At 47.1% G+C, this 20,099-nt stretch overlaps 3 protein-coding genes across 7 annotated transcripts; 2 read left to right on the top strand and 1 right to left on the bottom strand.

Moving 5' to 3' along the window:
• Positions 1-413: 413 nt before the first annotated feature.
• nadk2 (NAD kinase 2, mitochondrial) lies at positions 414-6,754 on the bottom strand. 4 transcript variants are annotated; one of them, XM_034601729.1, is made up of 12 exons: positions 6,026-6,754; positions 5,034-5,122; positions 4,870-4,958; positions 4,468-4,549; positions 4,293-4,376; positions 3,614-3,753; positions 3,388-3,490; positions 3,118-3,261; positions 2,435-2,490; positions 2,234-2,287; positions 1,992-2,115; positions 414-1,586 (listed from the first exon to the last, which is right to left on the bottom strand). In XM_034601729.1, exons 1-12 carry the CDS (start codon positions 6,251-6,253, stop codon positions 1,448-1,450), a joined length of 1,332 nt encoding a protein of 443 aa, XP_034457620.1. In that variant the 5' UTR covers positions 6,254-6,754; the 3' UTR covers positions 414-1,447. The 4 variants fall into 4 exon arrangements, with proteins under 4 accessions (XP_034457620.1, XP_034457622.1, XP_034457621.1 ...); XM_034601731.1 differs by having other exon boundaries at positions 3,118-3,213; XM_034601730.1 differs by having other exon boundaries at positions 3,388-3,481.
• Positions 6,755-8,010: 1,256 nt separating this feature from the next.
• On the top strand, positions 8,011-14,364 carry LOC117771421 (excitatory amino acid transporter 1-like). 2 transcript variants are annotated; one of them, XM_034601726.1, is made up of 10 exons: positions 8,549-8,691; positions 9,103-9,242; positions 9,322-9,459; positions 9,848-10,052; positions 10,129-10,171; positions 10,495-10,775; positions 10,849-11,082; positions 11,189-11,383; positions 11,462-11,596; positions 13,743-14,364. In XM_034601726.1, exons 2-10 carry the CDS (start codon positions 9,104-9,106, stop codon positions 13,951-13,953), a joined length of 1,581 nt encoding a protein of 526 aa, XP_034457617.1. In that variant the 5' UTR covers positions 8,549-8,691; position 9,103; the 3' UTR covers positions 13,954-14,364. The 2 variants fall into 2 exon arrangements, with proteins under 2 accessions (XP_034457618.1, XP_034457617.1); XM_034601727.1 differs by lacking the exon at positions 13,743-14,364 and having other exon boundaries at positions 8,011-8,691; positions 9,101-9,242; positions 11,462-11,600.
• A 1,469-nt stretch (positions 14,365-15,833) lies between these two features.
• Positions 15,834-19,163, top strand: spra (sepiapterin reductase a). Its single transcript, XM_034601754.1, has 3 exons — positions 15,834-16,230; positions 17,916-18,206; positions 18,333-19,163. Exons 1-3 carry the CDS (start codon positions 15,906-15,908, stop codon positions 18,521-18,523), a joined length of 807 nt encoding a protein of 268 aa, XP_034457645.1. The 5' UTR covers positions 15,834-15,905; the 3' UTR covers positions 18,524-19,163.
• The last annotated feature ends 936 nt before the right edge of the window (positions 19,164-20,099 follow it).

The raw sequence follows: 20,099 nt of genomic DNA, 5'->3' as shown, positions 1-20,099 counted from the left end.
AATCACCGCACTGTTTGTAAAAAGTTCAAACATCACTGTCACAAACACACATCAGGGAAATAACTATCTGATGAAAACAAAACATCTTGACACATGTCTTTGGCTCGATGCATTTTACAATTTAATGATCATTTGGTTAAAGACACAGGAGTCGACCAGCACGTGTCACAAGATGCATCGTTGACATTACAGGTTTATACAGAACTCTCCAAACCGGCTCCACTGTTCAAACTCCTTTAAAACATCACAAACACAACGCAAACAATTTAGTGTCTTTACGTTTAGCAGTGTTCGTGCTCTGGAAATATTGATGATGGCTCCAGGACCGTGGAGCCGTTTCAGAAGCAGAAGCAGAAGCACTTCCAAAATGTATTTTCTCGTTTGAAGTTTTCAAGACAAACTTTTGACCTAAAAATGTAGAAAACGGCCCAAAGTTCAGTTTTTAGTGCATTTAATGCTTTTCTTCTCAGCAGCCACAGCTATAAAATATAAATCCTATAAACCCTTTATTCCAAAAATATCTCAAGTCAATAACAAACGTAACCATCCACCACTGTGCTTTCCACGTCACAATTCTTCTGATAAATCGTTCTCCTCTGAGCCGCAGAGTTACACTGGTACAAACTGATGTGGATTCCTCCACTGAAGGAAATGGCCCCAAAGAAATTCACCATTTCCACCTCGTCAAAATACTGTTACTGGAAAACGTGGGGTCTTCTAAAGAAATGATTCTCTACATTACTTATCCGTCTTTCACAGACATCAGTGTCCACGTTGGTCAATATCATTGTTATACAGAATGATCAATGTAGAAAAGATTTGCATTTCTGTTCATATTTTACATGAATGATATTTTCTGAGTTCAAGTTCTACGTGTCTGGTTGTATTTGGTTTGAAGAAAGAAATCAAATAAGCTGAATTATCAATATCAGCACCAAAAAATCCACATTAATCAAAAACTCCTTCAGTGTTTGCGACTTATTTCTAAAGATGTGTTTTCAGGAGGAGACGCTGGATTGTCTGTAATCAGTGGTTTCACCAGCACGTCTCCGTCTGCTGCTCGGTTCAGTCGGGTCCGGACATGGACGGGCATCGTCCTCGTCCTCGCCCGATTCTGATTGAGATGTTGTGACACTGAAGCTTCGTCTCCTCCGAGTCTCTTTGATTTGAACAGATAACAGTTTAGTAATTTGTGAAAAAGCTGCTCGTCTCTACAGGATGAATCATCCATGATTACATCCTGTTGGACGTTGGGATGATTTTATTAAATTTATTTATTAAAACTGATTTAAATTTATCGGATTTGGAGAAAAAGCACAAATCACACATTAGAAACATTGATACCTTTTCGTCAGGTATAAAAATATAAACACGTGTGGAGCTAAAAACCGGTTCTTCCCTTTGACCTTTCACCTGATAGTCAGGCGTCACGTGCTCTGAACACGTCTCAGTTCTCTAGAACCACCGTCCGAAGCTGGTCTTCCTCGCTCATGCTGATTGTAGCGATGGCGCCGTCATTGAATTTGTATGATGTCCCTCCGTCGACGACCATGCAGGCGTTCCAACACCGGGAGCGGACACACACCCTGACGGGGCGGAGACAGAAACCATCAACATCAGCTAAAGACTTCATCTCCCTTTGTTTTCAACCCTGTTTGTTGATGTCCACACTTCTGTGCTTTAGTTAAAACGCATCACTGTTGCTACGGTTACGCCTCTGAATCAGAGACTGGTGTAAACTGGTCTCGTTTTAGTTTGAAAAGTCTGGGTTTGTGTTTTAATCTGGACGAACAGAAACTTATATTTTCACTTTATTTACGATTATGAGATAGTACTTTTCTTTGTTTACATTTTCTGATTTCTGAGAATAATTCAGAACAATCTGACATATTTGGAGGACTTCTGTGTACGAGTGCGATCTGGACTCACGGGCCTGTTGGCGCTCGGCGGAGGAACGAGGTCGACTGAAGGACAGAGGAACGTTCACTCACTTGTTGGCGAAGCCTCTCTGTCGACTGCTGGAGAAAACCCTGTTGACGATCGGCTCCCTGATGCTGTAGAACAAGCGTCTGTCGTCCGGCCCGAACACCAGCGACTCGTTGTATTCATCGGTCACTGAACACGCACACACACACACACACACACACACACACACACACACAGACACACACGTCATCGTCACATAACGCAGAGCGACCGGAACGTGAAATACATACGAGGCCGATCAACTCACCCTTTGCAATAAATTCTGGATTAAGTGGGATATCCAGACGTGTTAGAGACTTTCCTGAAACAAGAACATTTTACTGATCAGTTACAGCATGGAACATCTTCAGAGGTCAACCTGGTTTACTTCAGACTTGATCCTCCACACACACACAAAGACACACACACACACACACACACAGATACACAGACACGCACAGACACGCACCGATCATTAAAAGCTCCTCCACAGCCTGTTCAGCCAGTTTGTTGATGTTATACGACCTGAGGACACAAGACAGAAGATCATGAAGCAGCTGAAGACTGATACAGACTAACACCTGGATTATCTTCATTCCTGTAACTGCAGATGTATGATGACTTTAAAAAGACTTTCTGAGCAACAGCAATAATAATATTTGAAATGCCTCTTTGGTTTTCTTCAGGTGTTTTAAAAGCCTGCAGGGTCGGAATGTTCATTCCAGAAAATCCATCTTTCTGGAATATTCTTTTAACGCAGGACAAACAAGTAGGTTAGTGACAGATCTCACTATAGTCTGTAAACAAAGATGGACGACACGTCTTCCGCCATCTTGACGCCATTTGAAGCCCGAGTCTGTGGCATCGGAGTCTCTCAGCTTCTATCTGAGATATATCGGCTTGATTTCTGGAGGAAGTGGTGACACGTCGTCCATTTTTATTCACAGTCGAGAGAAGATACTTCTTTAATGAGCTTTGCTCTAACACCATCTTCAGGATAAAGGTTTCACTGCAGGCAACACTACACATGGAGCAGTGACCATGTTCCTCAATGTTTCCCTTGTGCTGCTGACAGCGATCAGCTCAAACGCTGCCTGCTGACGGACTAGTGAACTCCATATGGAGCCGGTAGGTGAGGAAACCCGTGTTTACCAGGCTTTGGATCCTGTTCCTGTGCAGATGCTGAGTCCTGAGCTCTTCTGCTTTTCCCACGGGCCGTCGTCCACAGAGATCTCATAGTAGGAAGCCCTATGGAGCAATAGGTTAACATGGGGTTTGAACGATTTTAACTTCACCCTGGTGGGACAGAGATTCCACTGATGAGTGCTGGAGGGAGAAGCAGGGCGGGGGTGAAGGGGCTGGGGATTAATGAGGTTCAGACAGAGTTAACGGGGTTAATGTCGGCTCAGACGATGGAGGTACCTGGAGGACAGAGACTCTCCAATGAAGATCTCATTCAGGCTTCTGATGGGGAGGAGACTGGGCTCGGAGGAGCTCTCGGGCAGCGTTCCTGTCTCTGAGAAAACTTATCACATTAGTGGAAGAACAAAAACGATTTCAGGAGATACGCAGCGATCCAGCTGTTGGATAACATATTCCTAATCTACACATTTTAGACAGAGGGACAGGTGAGGTGGACGCGTCCTACTGTGCTGTCTGTCCATGGTGGCGATGCGGTGAGCCTGGCTGTGCTGCACCAGGCTCAGCTGCTGCTCGTGCAGATCCACCGGCCTGGGATTGATTCCGGTGCCTTCCAACTGCACACGAATCCTCTGACGCCAAAGCCACCTGACCACAGCAGAGGAGAGCGGTGGTGACGAGACGCTTGGGTTTCATCGGGGGGGATTCAGTGACGGCATCATTTTATATGTTAATGATCACGTTAAAGAAACACTAAAGCTTTTTACAGCTTGAAGTCCTGACGTGTTCCTGACGTGTTCCTGACGTGTTCCTGACGTGTTCCTGACACAATGAATATATTCAATTCATAATAAAAGCCTCCATGTGAGAGTTTCCTAACTCTTCCAAAATTTTCATCATAAACTTAAATAAAAAGAAAACAGAAATATACAGTTGACTTAAAGTGAGAAAATAAAAATCTTTTCTACAAAGTTTATTCTGTGGGATAAAGATTTTCATGTTAAACATAAACACAGATATTTAAAGAAGGAGTGTGATACTTTCTGAACTGTACACGCGTGTGGAGTATCTGGTCATGTGACTGAGGACACAGTGAAAGGAGAATGTGTGTGGGTGAGGCCCCGAGCGCTTCAGGGCCGCGTGGCCCCTCAGACAAAGCACTCAGATCATTGTTGGATAATACGCACCTGAACTCACCACGACAGAGTTTCTCCAGAGCCTCTGGGAAGGCCCGAGTGTAACGGACCGGCAGACACAGGTGACCTTCTGACCTTCAGGGAGACAAACACACTGTGAACGTAGGACTTCAGAGAGATACACAACCATGTTCTGTGAAACAATCCAACACGCTCTGAGCTTTACCTCTCAGGGTCAGTGTTTACTCCCACCACTGGTTTGTTCTTGCTCAGAACCTTACTGGCCACCAGTAGCATTGTCCCATCACCTGACAAAACAAACTGCAATTAGAGAACTTGTATTGTGTGTGTTTCTGTTGTCTGAAGCTTTGTTCACGCGACTCTTTGGCCCCTCGGTTAAATAAGTTAAAGTCCGGCCTGTTACTACGTCAGGACACATACAATAAGATTCACACATTGTAACAAAGAGGAACCTCGACAACAGGAGCACGAGAACGCTGATGTGGAAACTTTGTTCTACAGGACAAACAATGCAGAAAGATGTGAATTTACGTTTACACGTCCGCCCTGATCTCTGCAGCAGCCTCGAGCAATAACCATAAAAAACTAGGCAAACAGGAAGTCTGACCTCCAGCTGAGATGATGGCGTCGGCCCATCGAACCACTTCTTCATCATACTCTCCCCTCTTCACCACTCGGACATCGATTCCTTCGCTCCTGCAAACGACAACACTTCATGTAACCGACTGTGTCTCAACTGTGAAGCAGCGAAGTGTGTGCCTGTGTTCTGACCGTAGACTCTTCACAATGTGCTCCACGTTGTAGGTGTGGATGTTGTGTCTCTCCTGCAGACCAGTGTAGCTGGAGCCCTTCAACGCAAGCTGCAACACACAGGTCACAGGTTCTTAACGTGACAGGATGGGACTCGTTCACACCTGGTGTTCAGAGCTTCACACTCTGCACTTCAGTCTGAAGCTCTGAACATCAGGTGTGAAAGGTTCCTCAGAGCAGAAGAGGAGTTCTGGGTCTGGATCAAACTGAACCAGGTTCGGTTCCACAGTGGAAACACTGGGACAGTTTGGACCAATCACAGGAAGCAGAGACAGAATGAATGAACTGGATGTTTAATTGGTGATGATTGTAAAGCTCCTGTACTGTGTGACGTCACTGTGTGAAGATAAAGGAGGTTTCTACATGTGTCAATATACTTGTGTCTTTTTAAAGGAGCTTTACTTTGTATTTGTTTCTCTTTATTCTCCCTTTTCAGCCTGAAGATGTAAAAACTGCATATTTATAAAAACAAGACACACACAGTAAGAAAGGTAAAGAGTGTGTGTGTGTGTCCCTCTGTGTGTGTGTGTGTCCCTCTCCGTGTGTGTGTCCCTCTCTCTCTGTGTGTCCCTCTCCGTGTGTGTGTCCCTCTCCGTGTGTGTGTCCCTCTCTCTCTGTGTGTCCCTCTGTGTGTGTGTGTGTGTGTGTCCGTCCCTCTCTGTGTGTGTGTGTGTGTCCGTCCCTCTCTGTGTGTGTGTGTCCCTCTCTCTCTGTGTGTGTGTCCCTCTCTCTCTCTGTGTGTGTGTGTGTGTGTGTCCCTCTCTGTCTGTGTGTCCCTCTCTGTCTGTGTGTCCCTCTCTGTGTGTGTGTGTGTGTCCCTCTCTGTGTGTGTGTCTGTGTGTCCCTCTCTGTGTGTGTCCCCCTCTCTGTGTCCCCCTCTCTGTGTGTCCGTCCCTCTGTGTGTCCCTCTCTGTCTCCCAGCCTGGGGGCTCGAACAGTGACGGTGGTCCTACCTGCTGGGTCAGTTCCTCCTCGGACTTGTCCCGCTGCTGCTCGAACTCGTACCGGGTCGTCTTCGTCACCACCGCCACTTTCTCCGGTTTGAACCCGGGTGAGGGTGACGTGTTGGCGGCTGAGGTGCGGAGGAGCCGAGCGGAGCCTCCGCACAGCAGCTGCCCGACGGTTCGACCCCCGAGTCTCACCAGGCTCACCGCCGAGCGCCGAGCCATCCCGACGGGCATGCAGTCCACACGAGGCCCGCTCACAGGCGCTGGGTCCGGCTCGGTACCGACATGTCCGGGGTCAGCTCAGGTCCGTTCGGTCTCCAGCTGCTGGAAGGTCACCACGCTCCTCCAGAGCCCCTCCCCGGCTCCGAGGTGACCCGCTGGGGGAAGTTCCTCCCCGGGTGGAGCCTCAGCAGACTAACTTCCTTACTAACTTACTAACTTACTAACTAACTGATTAACTAACTAACTAACTAACTAGGTAACTAACTAACTAACTAACTAACTAGCCCGGTGTCTCCTGTCAGACCAGCGCTCGGACCGTTGACCAGCCGAGGTTACGGAGCTGAAAGGACCGCGCGGCTCGCCCACACGTCCTGAGTGAGGAGCCCGCCTACCACGCCCTCCGGCCGGGGGCAGCGCTCAGGAAACACCGCGGCTCCGCTTCTCACCGGGGGCCGCGACACTTCGCACGCGCGGGCCGAGCGATGATCGTGAATACGACGCAGAGTAGAAAGTGAACGTAAGAGCGAGCACGTCCGCTCTGGACGTAGCTAATGTTACGCTACGTACGTACGTATGGGTGAATCTGATTGGCTACGCGTCTGACGTCCGAGTGGTGACGTTTTGTTTGGGCTGGAGCGTGACGCTGGTGCGTTCACAGGCTCAGGAAAGAGTGGGAAAAAACAACATTAATAAATCACATCATTAAATTAGAAATGTGAAGCCAGCAGGGGTCAGAACATCCAAACACATCCAATCAAACCTGAGCATCTCTCTACAAGGAAGTGTGGTGACATCACCTGAAGGAGAAAAACTCTGTTGTACATTTGTTTGTCTTGTTGTTCGGAGCTGAGCTGTTTTTGAAGTGAAGGGATATAAAACGAGCACAGACAAACAACAGCTTACGTTCTTAGACGACTTCAATGTGAACCTCAGAAAACCTGGTGGGGTAATGAACTGAACCACATCCTCTTACATGTGCTGGAGTCATCGGGTCAAACTCAGACCGCCCGGCTCCACTGCTCGTCCACTGGTTCATGTTATTTGATTATTTGAAGGTTTATTATGAATTTGCAGCAGAACAGCTTGTGGACATCACGTGTTAACGTCCAGTCTGTGAGAAGAGGCCTGACTCGGACCCGAGGCCACCGAACAGGGTTTCTAGGCTCCTGCAGAAGTACCAGCTTCGCCCTGACACGTCTGTCCGTCAGGTTTCATTCCAAAGTGATTTACAGACACTGAAGTTATTTGAAACAAAACCTATTTAAGAAACAAAACGGAATTTTCAGCTAATTTCTACAGACTGTTGTTCTTATTGTTTAGTTTAACTTTATTTCAGACTCATTGGTTCATATCAGTATAAAAGTTAAACATAAGCAGAACAGTAATATAGAAATATGATTATCACACTGTACAAATCCACAGGGATTAAACACATTCACACATTTGCTCCAGATGAGGACTTGTCTCAGTAGAGGACCAACAAATACATTCATACATGAAGTTATCAGCAATCGTTCATGCACACGACAAACAGAAACAGTTTCTCTCCTCAGTGTCTGGAGCTGATGAATTTGATTGTTTCATAAAGAATCTGATAATTGGGATTTTAAACTTTTATCTTAATGCAGCTCATCAACTCATTTGAGGCAGAAATAAACTCACGGTTCTAAAATATAGTAAAATCCTCAAAATGTTTTGACACAAATCCACTGTTCTGAGATCGGTGGATCGAAACGCTCCCTCCACTGTAGCGACAGTAACCAGGGGACAGTGTTTGTAAAGGGCAATGTGACCTGATTTGAGGAGTATTCTCCTCTAATTATATTCCACATCACCAGGGAATATGTTTCCATACAGTGAGGTCACTTATTACAGTTCTACTTTTTTCAGCTAATTGTGGTGTGTCACTCACTCTGTGGAATTACCTTAAACTATAACACTTCCCCAGGGAGATGATGTGTATCACTTTCACTGGTTTCAATGAGTCTCCACATGTACAAACTCCATGAACGCAATTACAAAATAAAAAAGACTAAAAAGGAAAGAACGATAAGGAGAATAAACCAAGAGATTAAAGTGAGATCGAGTTTTAGATTTTTATTCTACACGCAAATATGATGATTTTCATAAAAACTCTCCACAAAGTTTCTCATGCATCTGGATTTTACCTGAAACTGTGTCAACGGGCTAACAGTCTCATTATGGGACGACCATTTTCTAATTTGTCCTCTCAGTCTCCCCCCTCCCTCTCTGTCTCTCCTCTGGATGTCTCCCCTCCCTTCTCTTCCATTTACAGTATAGGAGCAGGAGATCACTCTGTCCTGACACTCTGAGTTCTCCACCTCCCGCTCTGTCCTCCTGAATCCAACAGGAATCCTGCGACCCGGCTCTGCTCGGCTGCTTCTCGACCACCACCGTGTTTCCTGAAGAGCAAAGACCAACCCGAAGAGGTACGTGACGACACCCTGCTTTTTGTTCTGTAGCTGAATTCATGTTCTTATTAAACCTTCAGAACCATGGATCTGTCCTGGATCATGTTCCTCATCTCACCGTGAACCAGACGCATCACGGTCTGAACTCCACCGTGAATCCTGCCTCCACAGGCTCAGCAAAGAAACTGTCCATGAAGTTATTTTGCATTGATAGGAAGTAACTAAAATGACAGGAAATAAAAGCAACTTAACTGAATGTACAGCTGTACCTACAGCTGGAGGTAGAGCGGGTCGTCCACTAATTGGAGGGTTGATGGTTTGAAACCTGGCTCCTAGATATACAATCTGTTCCTTCTGTCGCCAGAGTTTTCCAACCTGCTGCTGAGTTCCTCTTCATTTCATTAACGGGCATTTTCTGGTTTACTACAGGATGCAGCGATTCAGGGAAGGAGTTCACATCCGCACCATGAAGGCCAAGAGGAAAGTGGAGGAGATCTCTAAAGAGGACGTCCAGGCTTTCCTGAAGAAGAACGCCTTCGTGCTCTTCACAGTGGGGGCAGTGGTTGTGGGTGAGTTCCATGGTTTGTGTGGTCGTTCCGTCAGAGTCATGTCGCTGCACATGCATGTTAAGAACAGGCCTTTGTGCAGGTATCGCTCTGGGATTTGCGCTGCGTCCCTACAAGATGACCTATCGAGAAGTGAAGTACTTCTCCTTCCCTGGAGAGCTGCTGATGAGGATGCTTCAGATGCTGGTTCTGCCCTTACTGGTTTCCAGTCTAATAACAGGTACAACACATGAAACTCTACATTATGACTTGTGAGTCTTTCAGCCGCTACACTGCTGGAAACAGACAACTGATCCTGTTTAACACAGTTTTATGGTTCTGCTCAGATTCTAAGCTTTTGGTTTAGATTTAAATTTCCTGGTCGACAAATCACGTCATTAACATCTCACGGAAAACACATTGACCAGGCTCGTCACTGATTGGACGGATGCAATCTTTTAACAGGAAGTAAATGCTGACAAAATGATTAGTTGTGTTTTGAGATTTGTTGTTTTGTGATTTGTTGTTTTCAGGATCTTTTAGAGAAGCTGAAAGTTTACTGGGGCGGTTCAGGTTTGGGCTTTTTGTTTGTGAGGAGGATTGAACACGTCTCACCCTCTGTCCATTAGGAATGGCAGCTTTAGACAGCAAAGCCTCAGGAAAGATGGGCATGAGAGCCGTGATCTACTACATGACCACGACCTTCATCGCAGTCTTCGTCGGCATCCTAATCGTCCTCATCATCCATCCAGGAAAAGGATCCAAAGAGGAGTTCGGAAAGCAACAGAAGATCGAGCAAGTCAGTCCGGCTGATGCCTTCTTAGACCTGATCAGGTAGGAAGCACAGAGGACGGAGCGATGTTCCCAAAGTCCGACAGCATCCCTCAGTCTCTGTTCTCTCTCTTTTCAGGAACATGTTTCCACCCAACTTGGTCCAAGCCTGCACTCAGCAGGTGAGCTTCACATGTACATCTACTCAGTCTGCAGGTAGCAGGAGCACGTGGCTGCCCAACAAAAAGCTCTGACGACAAATCAGCCTTTTAGCTCGTTTTACAGTGTAAAAGTTATTCTGCCTGTCAACCATCCGTTATCTATTCAGAGGTCACAGGGTCAACGTACGGAGACAAACCAGAAACCATTCACAATCAATTTAGAGTCTCCAACAGACCTGACCCCCATCTGCATGAGCCTGGAACTGCAAACAGAAAAGCCCCAAACCAAAGGTTTTCATTCTCAATGACTCCGCTGGTTTAACCTCTCTGCCTTAATTCTCCAGTTCAAAACCAAATATGGAAAGCGAGTTGTCCGTGTGACCGTGACGGTGAACGAAACCCTCTTCAACTCAACCAATGGCACCCAGGAGGTCATGGAGATGACCCGGGAGGAGCTGATCCCGGTGCCGGGTCAGGTGAACGGGGTCAATGCCCTCGGGCTGGTGGTCTTCTCCATGTGCTTTGGGCTGATAATTGGCAACATGAAGGAGCAGGGCCAGGTCCTGAGGGATTTCTTCGACAGCCTCAATGAGGCGATCATGCGCCTGGTGGCCATCATCATGTGGTAAGACTTTCAGGAAAGGTTGTGAAACAAATGGAGCCGCCACGCCTTCCGTAACCCCCCCCCCTCCTCTCAGGTATTGCCCGATCGGTATCCTGTTCCTCATCGCAGGAAAGATCGTGGAGATGGATGACCTGACCCAGATGGGAGGCCAGCTGGGCATGTACACCATCACAGTCATCATCGGCTTACTGATCCACGGCGTTCTGATCCTTCCCACTCTTTATTTTGTCATCACTCGGCAGAACCCCTTCGTCTTCATTGCCGGGCTGCTGCAGGCGCTGGTGACGGCCCTGGGGACGTCGTCCAGGTGAGTCCTGTCCCTGAAACAAACCAGTCTGTGATCAGCTGGGATCGCCACATGAAGCTTCCACCAGTCGACCAATGAAAGCTTCTTGTCCTGCTTCGTCCCTCAGCTCAGCCACTCTACCCGTCACCTTTAAATGCCTGGAGGAGAACAACAAGATCGACAAGCGAATCACACGCTTCGTGCTGCCAGTGGGCGCCACCATCAACATGGACGGAACCGCTCTGTATGAAGCTCTGGCGGCCATCTTTATTGCTCAGGTTAACAATATTGAGATGAACTTTGGTCAGATCCTCACAATAAGGTAAGAATAATGTATAATATTTAAAACTGCAGATTATAAAACTCTGAGCCTTGTTTTATTCCTGTGTTTATCGCTCAGTATTACAGCGACAGCCGCCAGTATCGGAGCTGCTGGGATCCCTCAGGCCGGCCTGGTCACCATGGTGATCGTGCTAACCTCTGTTGGACTCCCGACTGATGACATCACTCTCATCATTGCAGTCGATTGGTTTCTGTGAGTGTGACATCATGAGCCTGTGAACGCGTTGTGTGTCGGTAGCGTTCACTTTAAAGTTGTGGATCTACGACCACCTAGTGACACACTTCTGTTTCCCCGGAGTCTTGTTCCACATCTTCACTTTTGTATTGAATATTTTTTGCAATGAGTTTTACATAGAAACATAATTAGGTTTCCCAAATTAATCATTTCAATTAGAATACCCTCCCCCAGAAATTACTCAGCTAACTGGGGTAATAGGAAGAAACCACCGTTCCCTCCTTTAACTGGGATGGAGCGAGTGGGAGAGGCCTGTGTTCATGGATCCTGCTCCTCATGAAGGAACTAGAACCTGACTGAAGACCTTCTAATGCTGAACCAGCAGCTGCCACACGTGTCCTCCTGTCAATCAGGTGACACGTCTCCTCCTGTCAATCAGGTGACACGTCTCCTCCTGTCAATCAGCTGCCACACGTGTCCTCCTGTCAATCAGGTGACACGTCTCCTCCTGTCAATCAGGTGACACGTCTCCTCCTGTCAATCAGGTGACACGTCTCCTCCTGTCAATCAGGTGACACGTCTCCTCCTGTCAATCAGCTGCCACACGTGTCCTCCTGTCAATCAGGTGACACGTGTCCTCCTGTCAATCAGGTGACACGTCTCCTCCTGTCAATCAGGTGACACGTCTCCTCCTGTCAATCAGCTGGCACACGTGTCCTCCTGTCAATCAGGTGACACGTGTCCTCCTGTCAATCAGGTGACACGTCTCCTCCTGTCAATCAGGTGACACACGTGTCCTCCTGTCAATCAGGTGACACGTCTCCTCCTGTCAATCAGCTGACACACGTGTCCTCCTGTCAATCAGGTGACACACGTCTCCTCCTGTCAATCAGGTGACACACGTGTCCTCCTGTCAATCAGGTGACACGCGTGTCCTCCTGTCAATCAGCTGACACACGTCTCCTCCTGTCAATCAGCTGACACACGTGTCCTCCTGTCAATCAGCTGACACACGTGTCCTCCTGTCAATCAGCTGACACACGTGTCCTCCTGTCAATCAGCTGACACGTCTCCTCCTGTCAATCAGGTGACACACGTGTCCTCCTGTCAATCAGCTGACACACGTGTCCTCCTGTCAATCAGCTGACACACGTGTCCTCCTGTCAATCAGGTGACACACGTGTCCTCCTGTCAATCAGGTGACACGTCTCCTCCTGTCAATCAGCTGACACACGTCTCCTCCTGTCAATCAGGTGACACGTCTCCTCCTGTCAATCAGCTGACACACGTCTCCTCCTGTCAATCAGGTGACACGTCTCCTCCTGTCAATCAGCTGACACACGTCTCCTCCTGTCAATCAGGTGACACACGTCTCCTCCTGTCAATCAGGTGACACGTCTCCTCCTGTCAATCAGCTGACACACGTCTCCTCCTGTCAATCAGGTGACACACGTCTCCTCCTGTCAATCAGGTGACACACGTCTCCTCCTGTCAATCAGGTGACACGTCTCCTCCTGTCAATCAGCTGACACACGTCTCCTCCTGTCAATCAGGTGACACACGTCTCCTCCTGTCAATCAGCTGACACACGTGTCCTCCTGTCAATCAGGTGACACACGTGTCCTCCTGTCAATCAGCTGACTTACAGACAGTGATTCTTCACACAGGTCAGCGCAGACGCTCCTGGTCCAGTCCGGCTGCGTCATGACCTTTTGGTCTGTCCACACCGACGCACCTGAAAACACACGTGTCACATGACCGTTCACGTCCACAGGTCATGTGATGTAAACAGGAAGTAGATTGTCTCCTCTGCAGTCGGTTGCTTAGGAACAGAAACTCCTCGACGACGAGGTGGAACTGTTACTGACAGGAAGTGTTAGCGACGCTTTGTGTTCACCGCTGGTCGTCGAGTCATGTGACTGATGAGAACCAATCAGGAAGAGAACCAAGAGACCAGCAGCGTTTACAGTCTCTGATTTAGAGGCTGGTAATGCGGACGCCAAACAAGTTTTATGTATTAAGAAGGAAACGGTGTGGACCTGCAGAGGTCGGCAGTGTCCTGTTGAACTGAGAACCGAAGTTAAATCACACTTTAGATGTTTGAATGATTACTTTAAACCAATTATGTGACTTTAGTGAACTTCTGTTTCCTGTTGCGACGCAGGGATCGTCTGCGCACCACCACCAACGTTTTAGGGGATTCGATTGGCGCCGGCATCGTCGAGTTCTTGTCCCGACACGAGCTCCGCAGCAAAGACGTGGAGATGGGAAACTCGGTGCTGGAGGAGAAGGAGAGGAAGAAACCGTACAAGCTCATCTCCCAGGATAGTGATTTAGAAAATGATAAACGAGCTCACAGCGAATCCCACATGTAGTTCAGCATCTGTTACATCTGTCCACACGTCCTGCAGCTGGTTCACTTCATTCATGCTCAGCGTTAAATATGGAAACTTACAGAACCTTCTGCCCGTACTCTGCCTTCATCTCATCCGTGTTTGTTTCATCATCTTGTGAACGTTTACGGAAACGGACGAAACAAAGGAAACAGAGCAGTTCCATTAGAAGTCGAGAGGGGGCAGCGTAGCAACAGTGCAGACGACCAGAGCACACGAGGAAGACATTTCAACAAAGGTGGAACTTTATGATGTGAGAGTTTGAGTTGGTGAGAAACTGAGGGATCGATATGATGTAACTGTACGAACCCTCTGTGCTGAACAACACAATGACGCTGACACGTGTGGGCAGTGACATCGTTTGAAACAGTTCTCTTGTTGTTTGTGTTGTTAATGTTACTTTTGTGTCATGAAGTAAATGTCTTACATTCCTCCATCATCCTTTGAGTTATGCTTCTGTCATGTGTTTCAAATAGGAGCCGTAGTTTCTATTTCTCATGTTTACAACTCGAATAAATGTTTAAAATCTCACTTTGTATCACCCTGATGTGTAAGTGGAGGTGAAGGTTAGTGGCTGCTCACAAAGTGATTCACTTTTGAAGAAATTATAAATTCAAAAAACGTTTGTCATTCTTTCACCAAGAGATTCATAAATTGATTTAAAATCAGACTTTTTATTTTGTTGAATAATAATATTGTGGTTATTAGTTTATTAGACATTTTAATGTCTCAGCGTTAGAGACTCTTTCATTGATCTAGAAATACAAACGTATGTGAGCCTTTCAATTTTGCCAGAGACCTGCTGAACTTTTTACCAACACAGTTCTTTGACTCTAGATTTGACTGATATGATGTTTAATACTTGTTAAAGTCTCATTTCATTATGGAGACACATGAGATTCGCGACTTTTGTGACAACAGTTGTTTTAGTATTTTGTTAATTACAACTTGAGTGAAATAAAGAGTGAATGAAATGTCCTGTCTGTGTCTCTTTTACGAGAACTTAAACAAACTTATTTCATAAATTGTGCTAATTTTCTCCCGTTTAGTGTCTGAAAACAGCTTTTATACAGTTCAGAGAGATTATTACTTTATTATTCCTGATGTATCCTCAGATGAAATGACAAGAGGCCTCCGGACCTCTGCTCACTGTGTAGAGAGTTCGCAACATGCAGCAACAAATATACAAACATATGAGATTTATCCACTAATATCAACTGAGAGGGAAAATTTACAAGAACGATAAAAATGTAATATATTTGTGATTAATTAAGTTCTATGCTCCACTTTGTTATAAAACAAAACATATTTAAATGAACATGTGAACATTTGTGTCTGAATGAAGGAAACTCAAGTGTTTCTTTAACACCATGAGATTTAATTTCAGTTCATTTCACATGTTCGAAAAGTTTCCGTGTCTGATTCTTCACAGGATGTTAAATGCGTGTGCACGTGTCAGGTTGCATGTGCGTGTGGAGTTTTCAGCTGCGTTCAGGTTCCGGTGGAGAACTGGGACATATGGAAATCTTTCAGGTGTGAACTCACGTGAACTTTCTAATGTGTGAAATGTCTTTTACTCACAAGGTCAATATAAGACCTGAGGTAGAAACAACATCATGAAGATATTATTAATAATAACAACACTTATATAGGTTTTATAAAGTGTTTGACGTGTTTGCTTCATATTTCTTTGGGAAATCTTAATGATTATATTAAATATTTAAATGAGATATGAATGAGTTTTTGATTTTGTTACAACAATCAACACATTAGATTCTATAAATAAAAAACGATCAAATAAATTGTGTGTAACCGACAGGTGGCGACAAATCAGCACGTGGATGTAAACCGCAGGAAGAATCCACGAAGAACAAACCGTTCGTTCCGGACATTTCTCTCACGCACGCTCACACGCACGCGCGCCCTGCAGAACCATGTCCTCCTCCGGGACACGCACGGATCTCGGCCGGGCTCTGTGCATCATCACCGGCGCCTCCAGGGGCTTCGGCCGGGTCGTGGCGAGGCACATGTCGGAGCTGCTGAAGCCGGGATCCGCGCTCGTCCTGGCGGCTCGATCCGGGGACGAGCTGCGGGCTGCGGCCGCGGAGGTGACCGGGGCGGCTGCAGGTGGAGGCGGCCTCCTGGTGCTCTGTGTCCCGGTGGATCTGTCCCACAGCGACGGGGTGACGGAGCTGCTGGCCGCGGTGAAGACATCTTATACTGACGACATGGATCACGTGCTGCTGGTTAATAACGCAGGTGAGAACCAGGAGTCCACTTCTACTGTTAACAAGTACTTACTCAGTACTAACTCAGTACTAACTCAGTATTTATACACCTCAGTACTTATACTTCAACCACTCATCTGATGATCCCCAGTTTAATAAAGATTCATTATATAGTTTATAATAAAGAAAGAGTTTAACACATCAGTAATAACGTGCTGCTGATACATGAAGATTAGTAAAGTCTAGTTAGTTTAACCTGCTAGTTAAGATGAAAGATTTTATTTCAATCAATCTTTTAAAGTTCAGTTAAGTTACTTTTTTACTTATTTCTTCCAGATGTTGTGACTTAAAGTTCAAAAGCAAAGATAATTGTTAACAACACCTCCTGTACGCATTTCAAAATAAAAGCTCTCCAGGTTTCATGGCATTGAGCAAGGCAGCCCGGGTGAACATCAGGCTCGACAGGATGAGGATCTTTCACCGTCGGTAACAAATGAAACCGTAGAGAAACACGTCTGTTAGAACCAGAGGTTTCTGTCCCAGCAGCTTGAAGACGGCAGCTTGTCTACAGAGCAAAGTTCAAACTGGTCAATGATTGGATCAGAACCAGGACTTTGACCTGAGGAGGGAACACGGAACACGGAACACGGAACACAGACGTGTAGCATGTTTTCTTACATGACACTGAGCCCTCAGGGCCACCGTACTTCTCTATACTTACACTATATAACAGACTAAACATACAATACAACACAATCAACATGACCGCTACTAAAGGTGATGTCTCTGTAGCCCCCTGGTGGCTGGCTGCAGTATAGGTCATAGACCTCCTCCATGTTAGCAGATGGGACACGGACCAAACTGAAGACGTTAAATAAATGTTTGTTAAAGATGTCTCCGTCCCTTCAGGTCGTTTTCATCTCACTGATGTTTGTTCAAGTGTCCATGTTTCTCCTCCATGTAAATGACGTCATCACCACAAGATGGCAGCGTAAAACACTCTGAAACAGTCCACTGACTCCTCCCATCTCCTCTCCTCCCTCTACTCCCTCTCCTGTCCTGTCCTCTCCTCTCCTCTCCTCCTCCCCTCCCCTCCTCTCCTCTCCTCTCCTCCTCTCCTCTCCTCCTCTCCTCCTCTCCTCCTCTCCTCCTCTCCTCCTCTCCTCTCCTCTCCTCTCCTCCTCCCATCTCCTCTCCTCCCTCTACTCCCTCTACTCCCTCTCCTGTCCTCTCCTCCTCTCCTCCACTCCTCTCCTCCCCTCCTCTCCTCCTCTCCTCCTCTCCTCTCCTCTCCTCTCCTCCTCTCCTCCTCTCCTCTCATCCTCCTCTCCTCTCCTCCTCCCCTCCTCTCCTCTCCTCCTCTCCTCCTCTCCCCTCCCCTCCTCTCCTCCTCTCCTCTCCTCTCCCCTCCTCTCCTCCTCTCCTCTCCTCTCCCCTCCCCTCCTCTCCTCCTCTCCTCCTCTCCTCTCCTCTCCTCTCCTCTCCTCTCCCCTCCTCTCCTCCTCTCCTCTCCTCTCCTCCTCTCCTCCTCTCTTCCTCTCCTCTCCTCTCCCCTCCCCTCCTCTCCTCCTCTCCTCCTCTCCTCTCCCCTCCTCTCCTCCTCTCCTCTCCTCTCCTCCTCTCCTCCCCTCCCCTCCTCCCCTCCTCCCCTCCTCCCCTCCCCTCCCCTCCCCTCCTCCCCTCCCCTCCTCCTCTCCTCCTCTCCTCTCCTCACAGGCTCTCTAGGTGATATCTCCCGTTACATGACAAGCTTCACCAACATGGCGGAGGTGGACTCCTACCTGTCCTTCAACGTCAGCTCCTCCCTGTGCCTCACGGCCAGCGTCCTGGAGGCGTTCCCCCGGCGTCCGGGTCTGAGGCGCACCGTGGTCAACGTCACGTCGCTGTGCGCCCTGAAGCCGCACTGCTCCTGGGTGCTGTACTGCACCGGCAAGGCGGCTCGGGAGATGATGTTCAGGGTGCTGGCCGAGGAGGAGCCGGATGTCCGGGTGCTCAGTTACTCTCCAGGTGGGAAATATTAACTTGAACCTCTTTTGTTCTCCATTTATATAAAACATGCTTATATGTGCTGAATGGATATAATTCCTGTATTGAAGCAGATTCTTTAACAGGAATAAACTCCTCTGTTCTCAGGACCTCTGGACACTGACATGTTCATGTTGGCCAGATCCCGAACAGCTGATCCCGACCTCAGGAAGTCTCTCTCAGACATGTTCGCTCAGGGTCAGGTGCTCACCTGCGACGAGTCCTGCACCAAAATGATGAAGGTGCTGCTGGAGGACCAATACGTCTCTGGATCGCACGTCGACATCTACGAAGTCTAGACCCGGCAGCTGACCTCCCACGATATCATGTGCCTTGGTATCACCTGTGACGTTAAAGCACCAGTCTGTCACAGTTCAGAGAAGTTCATTCTTCATCCTGATGTTTCCAGTCGTGTTGAATCACCTGAGACTCGTGTGTGACGTGTGTTCTTGTTACAGTCTTTATATCTACGACAGGGGGGGTGCTTCTCCACGGAGACCGCCATGTTGCTCAGCCATGTTTCTACAGGAGCCCGGAGTGGACAAACCAAACACGAGCTCTTCATAGCACCTTTCAGTGTCCAGTGTGTTGCAATGTGCATCCTCACCACTAGATGTCACTAAATCCTACACACTGAACCTTTAATAGTTGACTGCAATCTAAATTGATAGTGTGCAGCCTTCGTTAGATAAATGTGATTAAATCAAGTTTGTTAAATTTATTTTCAATACATTCCAGAAAGAGAGTTAATTGCCTGACCTGCCACTAGGGGGGGGGGGGGGGCATCGTGACCTTCAGTGCCTGTAATGACAGAGAGCGTAGATTGAGACGTTAAAGGTAGAAAACACGAAGGAGCACATTTCACTTCAAGTGTTCTCAGGTCGAGTCCTGCCACTCGGCAGCCATCTTGTTTTGTGACGTGTTACACATCCGTTCCTCCGTGTGTGTTGTTATGTTATATTCAGTAATTGAGCTGTGATCACTGACAGATTTATAAACTTGATATTTAATATTTCTGAAATAAACCAAAAGAAGCAAAATACTCAGTCACTTGTGAAGTGTTTGACTCCTGAAATTTTTTGGTGAACTATCCCTTTGATTGATTGATTGATTGACAACACAGATACAATAATAATAATAATATTCATGTCGCACACAAGCTCCAGTTTGTGTTGAGGATTCAAATATCAACCGTCACCGTTGGTTTGTGAGCTGCTGCCTCAGTTTGACTTATTGTTCAGCGCCATCTTGGTTTTTTGAAAGCAGTAGTAACCATATTTGGAGGAGCGGGGGGTGGAGCCTAACTGAGAGCTTGAGGACACGCCCACTTACACCTGCCACCTACACCCATTGGACAGTGCTAGCTGTCAATCACACTGTGGTATCCCCCCCCAACACACCCGGTGCTTTATGGTCTGTTTGACTCCAAATGATCATAATTCACTAAATGAACATCAGCTGTTTGAAGAAGACTTGAAACTAGAGACTGAGACAGAAACTCCTGAATGTTTCCTGACGTTATAAAGTGAGAAGTCACTTTCTATAGACTTCTATAGAAACTACCAGAGGAGTCGCCCCCTGCTGGTCACTACACAGAAGACAGGTGTCAGGCTCTCCCTCGTTGGCATCACTTTCTGGACCCGGAGTCTTCGAACATTTTTATAAAGAGGGAATCTGCTGACAGTGACGTGTTCACAGCTCGTCCTGCTGCCCCCCAGTGGCCAAGAAACTCAACTTTAAATGTTCAGTGAGGGAAGGAGACCAGAGGAACGTCGTCTGTATCGTGAAAAGAAAAAGAAAAGCAGAGATGCACTGAATCTGTTTCCTGTCATGCGGCTCTGACAGACAGTCACAGCTGCTGTGGACCAAAATATC

This window comes from Hippoglossus hippoglossus, chromosome 12 (assembly GCF_009819705.1).
Source record: "Hippoglossus hippoglossus isolate fHipHip1 chromosome 12, fHipHip1.pri, whole genome shotgun sequence".
Lineage (NCBI taxonomy): Eukaryota > Metazoa > Chordata > Actinopteri > Pleuronectiformes > Pleuronectidae > Hippoglossus > Hippoglossus hippoglossus.
This window is presented reverse-complemented; position numbering and strand designations above follow the sequence as displayed.